This window comes from Homalodisca vitripennis, chromosome 8 (genome assembly GCF_021130785.1).
Source record: "Homalodisca vitripennis isolate AUS2020 chromosome 8, UT_GWSS_2.1, whole genome shotgun sequence".
Taxonomy (NCBI): domain Eukaryota; kingdom Metazoa; phylum Arthropoda; class Insecta; order Hemiptera; family Cicadellidae; genus Homalodisca; species Homalodisca vitripennis.
The window spans coordinates 103,274,330-103,285,931 of NC_060214.1; the positions used below are offsets into that span (position 1 = coordinate 103,274,330).

An 11,602-nucleotide genomic window follows, 5' to 3' on the forward strand; every position below is an offset into this window, starting at 1 on the left:
GCTAAATCAGAGGTCGTAGCTCAAATCCGAAAGCAGAATCATTCTTCAATTTTAAATGTCCTACAAGAAAGGTCCAGTCACTTTTTTTCGTATCAGCCACAAAACTTTGGTTAAATCCAGAAAATTCAATAAAATATGTCTACTTTAAACTACCAGATCTCTGATAAAATGCTCTGTCTTAACCTGTCTACGAATTACGCTTATCCCCGAATTTGGCCAAAACTCGATTATGGTGCCTGGAGCGAGCCGTAGGCGAGTAAGTTAAGCTATAAAGGTGAGGTGGATGGATATTCCACGTTATGTGCACTTTAATTTATCCTAATTTGGCACACACAACCCAGATCAACAGTATTCATAAACAATGTCATGTCTATTGGTTAGTTTGTTTTCCATATATCGTATGTTCAGTCAGAAATACGGAAATTAACTTTTCTGCTTTTTGAGTGATAGCCTTCTCTAATGCTCAAACATTTGAATTAAAATTAATTTTATTCAAGAATTACACAATATACACGTACAGTATAAATACAGAATAGCATTACTATTATATTACAATTTGTCTATTTAGTAACTACATAATCATTAAATAGAGAAGTTTACCTCAAAATATTATTTAAATGACAACACTGATTTTACAGTTTGGAATAATGTTGGTTATTCCAGTTCAACTTGATTTAGCTCTCTTTGGGAGGGTCAAAGTTAGTTTTATGTATTGTTTATTGGAAACATGTTATTTTTCCATTTATTCACTAAATTATTAATGTATAAAAAGCCATATTTTAATTTTTTGTAACTTATCAAAGTAAGAGCTTCTCAGGGACACATAAATTATTAAAATAGTTTCGTTTGGTCATAATATTGAACTGTTTAAGAAAGTGAATTGATTCACTTTTTATTGAAGATTTTGGCTTTTTAAAGCATGAATAATTAAAAAGTATGCATTACTCTTAATATTTCTCATATCTGATAGTTTTACGGTATTATATCGGCACGGTAGTCATAAATACTCGGTGCAATGAAACTTGAGATTTAATAAGGAAATTTAAAACACGGTTATTACAATATAATAGCTGATAGCCGCGGTTTAAAAATTTAAACTAGCTATCAAAATTTGCAATTGCAACAGGGAAATTCTTAAGTGTTATACCAAACCCCCATGTGACAAATGATAGTCATTAGAGGATATTCCCAACTAATGGCTTACTCAAGTTTAAAGGATAGAGAGGTGCTGCCTGAGAGTGAAACACTTTTTATAAACATCAATGAAATAACTAGAATTTATACACGATATTTGATAAAAAACCTCAAAAATTTCAGTAACACCTTGATTATTTTAGGTTAGTGTGGAGGAGTCCTAAAGTCGGCAGCTACTTTAGTGAAAGCATGTAATTTGATGGAGCTCTATGATAGTTTTGAGACAGAAGTAGGCATCCAATACAATTAATAATAGGCACACATTTTCCAATATAGATTTGTAATCTGTGTAAGACCTTTCGAAATTATCCACAGGTGACTATCCAAATAAATATTGAAATGTTAATAAAAAGATATAAAACCATTTTTTTAAAATAAAGTAATTAAAACATTGGGTTTATATAATTTTAATGACATTTGGAAGTCAAAATCGGTTGAAAACGAAATTAATTAACTTTTTTCTTTAAAATGACGATAACCGCTAAAATACACCTTTTTACATCATTTTACGATGTTACTTTAATTTAAAATAAATGCAAGATTAATATCACTTACCAGTGGGAGTGAGAAATTTGTCTATTTAGGTAAATTCAAGAATTAATCCACTTATTCTTCATTTTCTTCAAAAATTGGGAAATAAAATTGTAATTATTTATTCCTTTTTCTGTAATTTGTAACTATACAAATTATTTTTATTTACAATGAAAAATAAGGGATACATCCAACTAGGTAAAGGTATTGACAATACATTATACACGACCGTTTTTCACATTAAGGAACAACATTGGAATTAACATACAGATGTTCTCAGTAATATTCTGCAAATTATTCAATATGAACTAACAATTTTTATCACTACAAAACTGGATGATTTCTTAAGAGTTGATTTAAATGAAAACATCAAAATAAATTAATACTGTGCAAACTACACAGAGCTTTCCGCATGGCCAGTATGGGTTTGGGCCAAAGCTTGTTCATTTTCAGTCTGGTTGGTCATGCTGGACTCTAACCTCTTCTGCAACCAGAGTTTGAAGGTACGAACGTTACAGCACAACACCGCGAATACCAAAATGCCTTGGCTGAAGTACAGAGATACCAGAAGACGAAGGATAGGTGAACAATCCATGACACTGGTCGTGGTCATCAGGAGCAGACAAACTCCACAGAGGATCATAACTTTTGCCACCTTAGTGTACATCTGGAATCTGTAGAGACACAGAATCTATCAATTTAATATTAAAGAAATTGCGCAAAACCAGCTTAAAAATTGGTATTGAAGAGATCAGTAGTTCACAATGGAGTATAAATGAAGTATTTGGAGACTCATCATTGAAAATAAGGACCAATTCAAAACAACTATTTCCACCTCACGTTGAGTGTTTCGGTAGATAAAACAAACACAACAGTTAGACTAGTCATGGATCTTGAGAGTTTTAACTGCGACAAAAAACTTAGTGTAATTTGACTTAGTGTGTTTTCTAACTTTGTAACTTAGTGTATAATTTGTGATGTGTTGTTCTGGACATATAGTCTATAATAAAAATTTACAATTATTAAAAGAAGTTGCAAACAAAAGAAAGAAAGAAATTTATTTCTTAAAGAAAGTAATGCATATGATTTTTTTCTTGTTTGACAGTCAAACCAAAATATAATCCTCTTGAAAATATTCTTTTCAAATTTAAACAAATTAAAAAACCAAAGATGTTGAAGACAAAATAGAAACATTGAAACAACACACTTGAATGCTTGGGACATTTTTTACTTAAACAAAAATCAAGAAAAAGTTATTAATAACGAAAAAAATTCAATTCTACTCTCGTCACCATTCATAACAAAATAAAAATGTATTACATTTAAATATTTTATACCGGCTAACAATTTTACCAAATCCTTTACTGTATGTTATTGTTTTACTTATTATTTAGAAAAAATTAAGTATTTATCAATTTGTGAAGTTGGCTGACGATAGTATCCTCGACTCTGATAGGCCTCGCAAAATGAAATTAATATTGAAAAATGTGTTGTAAATGCATATTAAAGTTTGATTTTCTTAAACTGAGAATTCTGTTAAATTGATTATTACGATTCTAAAAACAATCACCTCAAAAACTTAGACTGATAGAGATGCTGATAGTATTGGATAATATCATCTTTATTTGCCTGTTAATCATCTACAACAGTACTATTGTATTCGATATGATAAAGGTCTATATATTACCCTTGCTTTGCAACAAGACTAGCGTGTCCGATGGGTGAGGTGCAGGGTGGCTTGGGGTGTATCTTCAAACTGTAGACCATGAAAAGGTACAATAGCAGGTTGAGCGCAGCAAACACGACTATGGGCACGTGGTAGAAGACTTGAGTCACTGTCTCCTCTAGAACAGAGAGTAATACAACTTTACTATCGCTTCTACAAAGAAATAAAAAAAAGATAAGATTTAGACGCAAGAAAAGTTTTCGACATAATTGTCATTATATTGAAGGGTTTATCACAATTCCAATAGGACAAACATTTTGTTGGCTGAGCGATAGCGAAGCTTATCACTCGAGGGGCTGGAAAAATATTCATGTCTGAACAAAGTGACTTATTTTGGGATAAATCTTCATTTCTATATAAGAAACACCGAGTTTAATGATGGTACATATCACTCCATGGGATTGGCTAAGGGTAGTAAAAAATTTTTACAATGGTGTCATGTGTAAACATATTGTCAACGACATAATTGCAGCATGAATTAATTTGTAAACAAAACAAATATATTCTTCTTTGAATACAAAAGATGTTTTTATTTCTTTCTCAATATAATTTAATACCAAAAGGCATCACCAGTTAACTGTCTTCTGTATTAAACCCTTGTGACTTCCATCAAGTACACAACGCAGAAAATATCATGTGACAATTTAACATGCGATATAGTAACACATTTAGCATATCAAACCTAATACATCACCACTTGGTGTATAGAAGGTGTAGAAGATGTTATGAAACTCAATTTTATGAACACAAATGGGAATGATAAATCACGTGATCTCAAAAAGGTTTAATTTATAGACTTAAAATTAAACTTCACCACTACATAAATGACAAGTGTATGCATTGGACTGAGCGTTAATGAAGTCTATGACTCAGATAGGCACCATTGTTAACATTTCTTTTATGTATCATTGTATGTTTGATCGTAGAATTAAATGAAATGTAAACTTGAAATTGATCATCCAACCTCAACGTGTGTGACGCACTCAGACACTTGGTTTTGGCATATCTAACTTGTATTTATAATAGCTGTTGATTACGAAAATCGCCTCTTTATGGGGTATCTTGCGTTGAACCTCTTGTTGAGTTAGAAAGTCACCTCTGAGCTGATCACAGTCGCCACCCCTAACCAGTTGCCTTGAGGAGGCCGTTAACCACGTATTGGTGAAACTCTTATTGACTTCGTAGAAATGATATATGATATTTTGGAAGGAAAATACGTTGAAATGGAAGAACATAACATAAATTCAAGGTCAAATAATAATTACCATCCCTTTTTTGTTCACTTAGAAAAGACGTTAGAAAACCGGCCATTTCATTTAGCCCCAAAATAAACTTTGCGTTTTTTTCCGGAGTGATAGGATTTTCAGGATGTGTAAGGTTGTTGGTAGGTGCTACCTCCCGTCGTGATTCCCCAGTCATGTCACCTCGCAAGAATGGGAATCTAGCTCTATTCCAGCTTGCTCTATTAAAGCCGGGTAGGAAAAGTGATACCTCATTTTATACAGACCTTAATACTAAGGAAGCTCCAGTCACCCTCTTTAGTAGATTAAAGCTATCGATCAACATGTACTTCAATAATTTACGTCCCAAAATTTTCTGTTAATAAAGTGCTGCTCATGGGCATCTAAGGGGTTGCCCAGACGACACTTAGGTTTATACTGTATCCAGCAAAGGTTAAACTGGAAGGTATAAGGTAGCCAAAAGGCTACACTCTTATGGTGTAGGTCAATCAATAATTAGACCAGAATACGGTAAATTTGCAAAGCCACCGGGCCATCATAATATTCACTCTAAAATCGCAGTCATCGTGTCTAGGTGATCGAATTTTTATTGAGTATACAAAACATTTCTGGAGAAACGATGCAAAAAATTAATCCACGTACTATAGACTTACTGGTGAATCTGCAGGAGTCGTCGAGGAACCTAGGGCGAGGACATGCGTCTGCACGGTAAGGCACAACCGAGGTCGCCCAGGTGAGGCCGCAGAGCACAGCTGGACACACACAGGCAAACAAGCCGTACCGGAAGAGCAGAACGTTTTCTCGTTTATGGTTGTAAGGTCGAACTGGGCCACTGGAGGGTTCAAAATTGGATTAAACATTACTATGTTCGACAATTTGACCTTCAGATACTATACAGGGTGTCATGTAACTCGCTTGACAAAAATATACCATGTTATTGCTCAGGTCAAGACAAACATATTTCACCATATGAACATGGGCCTCTGATGCTTAGTTTCCCATCTGTTTCTGTCTGTATGTGTTTTTTTATAAAAAAAAATAATATTTTCAAAGCGAATAAACTAAATAAAAAAAATTTGGCTTATACTTTTATTATACCACGGCCAGTTAATGAAATTATTATTAATATTTTCAAGATCGCGGGCGGCCATTAACAATTTTAAACTTTGAATATCTTAAAAACCAGCAATTTTTCTCAAGAGTTATAATAATAAAGGTTATCAGAGGGTTTCATATTAAATCTAATGACATCAAAGTTATTTAAATCGACCAATAATTTAGAGTAGATTTACTGTGACCATGGCCCACATTGTGGTTCTCAGCGAATAGCCAACAATACAAAAACTGAATAACCGACAGCTCTAAATGTGGGCCATGCCTTTATATCTGCTCTAAATCAGTATATTCGACTTAAATAACTTTTGTGTCTTTATATCTATTATAAAAACTACCAAAAAGTGTTATTCTAGCAAATTTTGAGAAATATTGCTGGGTTTTCAGATATTCAAAGTTTAAAAGTTGTAATGGCCGCAATTTTTACAATCCTAATGATAATTATATGATACTTTTTTCACAAACTGGCCTTAGTATTATAAATATTGGAGCCAAATTTGGTATAATTTAATTCATTAGTCTTTAAGGTACAATTTTGTTTACACATACAGACGGACAGATGGGAAACTAAGCATGTTCGTATGGTGAAATATGTTTGTCTTGACCTGAGCAATAATGTGGTATACCTTTGTCCAGAGAGTTACGGGACATCCTGTATAGACACGCTATTTTATAATTTATCATAGCACCTGAGACATTCAGGTATTATGGTCTTAATTCTTGTACGGTATGATGTCTTATTCTTAATTTGCAGAAAAATGAAGACACATCAGCATGTTACTTTATTGTTTAGGTTGATTCAGATCAGGTTTAGTGAGGAAGGGTTGGTGAGACGGGAGCTTTAAACGTCCCTATTTGAAAAAGGGAGGTTAAAATAAAATTAAACTTAAAAAATTGCCAACTTTAAACATTTTGTCATTAAGAAACAATGAGTAATACTAGGTTTTGAGATCTGCAATCTGATATCCTCCTCAGGTGGATAACTAACCAAAGACATAACTACAATCTAGGCATTCTTACCTAAGTCAGGAACCATAACAAGCATGCTGTGGGCTGTTCCATGCTTACCACCTATGCACGCAATAAAATAAACACTAAAACAATAAAAATATTGCCTGGTTACAATATGTCTGTACGGGGCTAGTTTTTTTTGTCCTACTAACAGCTCATGACGAAGAGATTGAATCACAGATTTCGAAACGTAGTGTCGATAACTTTTCGTATAACTAAATGGTGACGTATGTCAAAAAAAAATCTTGTTACGGTACCTTTACATTTAATAATAAAAACACATAATCTAATAAAAAGTGAGTAATTTTTAAATATCAAAACTCACTCTCTCTCTCTCTCTCGTATCATACTGGGTCCGATACAATAATTTTTTTTTATTTAATTGGAAATAATATTTCTGGTTCAAAAAACGATATAAGTATCAATATAGGTTTCTACATGCTTTTACAAATACAACTTGCTATTTTGTTCTTACAAGAAGTTTTCAGCATTCGATGCAATTAAGAATGATATTAAAGATATTTAATATAGGATTTCGGTCAATTTAAACATATTTTGCAGCATTCTCAAACGATGATTAGATTTTAACAGCATTGTTATTGAATATAAACAGACATTTCATTATTCTAAACATTTATCCCTATCAGATTTCTCGTTTGTTTTAAGTAAAATTATACATTGTATAATGCGAGAATTCGGCAATTCCGGTATTTAAACTAATTTGTAGTATAAATAATTGCCTTACTAAATGGACTTAGAACAGTTAATTAAAGTAGGCGATTTCAGATTTAAAGATTATAAGAAATGAAATTAATAACAAAAAAAAAAAAAATAAATAAATAAAACATTGTTAATTTAAAGAAAATGAAAGAAGAATTTGGATTTACAATCAATGATGAGTTAGAAGAATATAAAGTACTATTGCCTAATAGATTATAGACTTTGTTAGATGATAAAAAGATTAAAGACATGAATAAAGAAATACCTTAAACTTAGTTAAGTTATTTGCTACAACTAACTATACAACATAATAGATTGTAATTAATTTTACCAGATTTGTCATTTTATAGAATTAAACTCCGTAGAAGCGTACCGATTTGGGTAAGAGATTTTCTTTTTTACAAAAAAAAAAAAAAATCACAAGAGATAAAAGAGATACACAAGAGATTTGGGTAAGAGATATGCCACATTGGACGCAGTTTTGGACAAGAATTTATACTATTGCCTAATGGTCATTAAAAAAGGATTTTACATTGAATTTCTGTTGACTCCCAAGTGCGCTAAAATTTCCATTCTATCCAACTTTTTCTTATTTAGAACTGAGTAAAGCATTTAGTTTATTTAAATTCTTTTATTTACTTTTGTAGATACAATATTTTTCATTTATTGTTTTTGAAATGAGATTTTATTTTAAATCATATTTTAATTTATACAGTTTAGTACGTTAGTGTTAAAGTGAGAAACTTTTACATTATTTTTAATAAGCTTTAGTGATTTGTAACAATACAAATCTTGGACAAACAGAAAATTCAACTATTCAAAATTTTATTTATTTTAGATTTGCATAAACAGTAATTTAGTTAAATTATAGCAAACAATGTTTCATATTAAGTGTGAAAATTATTTTATAGCCTAGATATAATGTTTTACAATTTAATGATTTCATTGCTTTAATGCAACTAACATAATTAATTTAATATTCATACGCATAATAATAACAATAAAAATATAAACGGTGTAATAAACCATTTCTGTTCAAACTTTTATTCAACATTTTCTATCCCCAAAGAACTCAGGATACATTTTCAAGTTTTTCACATACTTTAAAACGATACTTGAGGAAGTATGAAGGTCGATTTTGGAAAATGTTTAAATGTAAACATAGGTAGTATTACATAGCGCGTATAAAATCTCCGAAACCTGGTTATTGTACCAAAATAAAAAAGCTAGGGTTAGCCGTATCTACAGGATGTACCAGCACGCTTAAAACAGTTTTTACTATTTATTTTTTGTACAAAAAATCCATCGTAAATTGTAGAAAACAATTTGTTCTAGACCTCCTAATGAAAATTATAAAGTAAATTAAGATCAAGGTAAGAATAATTAAATCAAAATATATATGTAAGAAAATTAATTAGCTTATGCCATTTAGCTCATTAAATTAAAGGTCCATACAAATAAAATTTTTGTATCTAGTATAAGCCATATCACTGACACTTAAGTCGATGAAAGAAAAACTCATTAATATTTAATTTACGAAGGTTTTGAACCCTTGGAAAATTAATTAAGGGTAAGGTAAAGAATTAAGATGTTTATATCAACTCTCTTTGCAAATTTAGGTGATTTGAAACTTTCATACGTCTAGTCAGCATAAAAATGTTGGTTCTTGAAATGATTTAATTTAATTTAAAATTATTTTATAATCCACGTGAAGGGAGTTCGGAAAAACAAGTCCTCTCACTTAATAAATTCCTCTTGTCAGTTCACAATTCTTAAAATAAAAAAAATTGAATAAGCGAATATTTTATTAAACTCACCATATTATAGTCCATACATCAAAACATATCGTTGATATCCAACATAAGTGGCCAAGGTATGTGTACTGCCATACGTATTCTGTAAATAACAAGTATTGATATTTTATGGAGAGCTATATACTTAAATATTACTAAATGAATTAAAGTTGTCATTCAGGCAGAAGGATGTTCAAAATAAAATTTAGTGATGAAATGTGCTATTAGGGTGATTAAATACTCGCTATCATTTGTATGGTATTTTTTCACAATATATTTACAGAAGAGTGATATATTTACTGTATAAGTGATAAATTTAGATAATTAATATTTCTAAATATTCCTTATAAAATTTAACGAAAATGACAGTAAGAAGTAAGACAAATATAATTAAAGTATTTTAAAATATTTTATATTATTTGTCATGGACGCATGAAAAATAAGTAATGCTCTAAACTTTTCATAAATAATTAAACTTTAACAAATCATTTGCCCGTATTTATTTGATTTAATGAGCTGTGTGTGTTTAATATATATTTATTTAATTTAATATTTTGAAAATGTTTTCTTTGGAAATAATAAGTAAAACATTTCGATTGTCTACAGAGTATCCATTTTGAAACTACTAATTAAAATTATAAAATTGCTAATTCACTAAAAATAAAACTACCCAAACGAAAATTCACATGTTGTTGACTTACCTAATTGCATAGGCCATCGGTCGTGGATCAATAGAAACTGGATGTAATTGACAAAGAGAAATGTTAAAAATCCCACAAGCAGCTTACCGTGGAGGTTTCTTAACTGAGGGAGGTACAAGTGGATCGATAATGAGACCACCATAGCGATCATGGAGATAATTAGTAAATACTTGAGCCTTCCTAATGGCACCTCATTTTCCCACGCTTTTGGTTCATGCTGGGGTGTTATCTCCACACACCTGATTGCTATCATATCCTCACCGGAACTTGCCAAACAGTAGTCATTTACATCAAAATATTCCAAATCTCGGGTCAGCACTCTTCCATCGACCATCACAGCCAAAACAGTTCCTGCCTCTTCGTACACGGCACCAAACACTCCTAGTTGTCCCTTGCAGTCAGGAGTACCATCGATCACGTATATATCCATAGGGTTAACAAATTCCACATGCATGTTTTCGATTATTTCTCCAGGTTCCCACATGGTCAATAATTGGTAGGTTCCATTTGGGGCCATACCTATGAATTCTTGGTCATCATCGCACATCCTTATGCAAGTCTTGACGAGGCAGGGGCACCCCCTGATGTGTCTGCTGTTCTGCCAGACCGCTTTGGGAGGGTACTCGATACCCCTATAGATCCTGACCCCGTCCTCCCTGACCTCGCTGGAGGTGAGGTCTACACTCAGCTCTGGTCTGTGAGGTCCGCACTGCACCGACTGAATGTCATGGTCAGCTCGATACCGAGTTATCTGAACGAGCGCGAAGATGACATACGCGACTACTACCAGCCACAGAAGGTGCCACTGGATTCTCTGAGACAGACGGCGAGGAAAAGGTATATTACGCAAAACGCGGAAGATTTTCTGAGTGAACGGAACATCTTCATCCTGTCCACGATTCTCTTCCATTGTGCAGTGGCGTCAGTGCATTGGTTGACCACCACACCGCATTTGATAACGATAAGGAGTTATCACACTTCATATCCTACAGCGAATATCTACCTCGTTCTCTTCATTTTGTGAAAGTAACAACTAGTTCATTCAAGCATATAATAATTTTAAAATAAGTCTTTGATGCAGGTCCGGAAATTTGAAGGAACGAATTTTATAAGAGAAAAACCGAGAAATAACTGAGATTTCTGCAGCAATATACTTTTTAATTGGATTTTAGATATTTTTGTGTTAAACTGGAGCTTTTCAGGCATTAAAAACTGTTTAAAACTACATTAGTCGGAAAACCGAACTATTAATTTTCTGTGGTTGAAATAATAGTATGAGATATCAGAAGGTTTTAATTAGATTTTTAATTTGAAATTTGTCTGTGATTTAAAATAAATGTAAAAATACACATACTGAGTGTGTTTAGAAATGTTTTTAACATGCAATAGAGATGAAACAAACGTTTTCCAGGACTAAATTAAGAGGAAATAATAAGAATCAAACAGTCTTTTAGAGATGTTGCGTGGTTAACCCATTGACATGACATTTTTGACCTTTGCCGTGACGAAGGAGTATGGTTATGGCTTTTTAAACCAAAAAACTTCATTGTATTTTACGTTAAAAGGAATTTA

General features: G+C 32.1%; 1 protein-coding gene across 1 annotated transcript; it reads right to left on the reverse strand.

The window, feature by feature from the left end:
- Positions 1 to 1,849: 1,849 nt before the first annotated feature.
- Positions 1,850 to 10,940, reverse strand: LOC124368292 (probable G-protein coupled receptor Mth-like 3). Its single transcript, XM_046825565.1, has 5 exons — positions 10,031 to 10,940; positions 9,354 to 9,432; positions 5,346 to 5,524; positions 3,413 to 3,569; positions 1,850 to 2,399 (listed from the first exon to the last, which is right to left on the reverse strand). Exons 1-5 carry the CDS (start codon positions 10,938 to 10,940, stop codon positions 2,120 to 2,122), a joined length of 1,605 nt encoding a protein of 534 aa, XP_046681521.1. The 3' UTR covers positions 1,850 to 2,119.
- Positions 10,941 to 11,602: the final 662 nt, after the last annotated feature.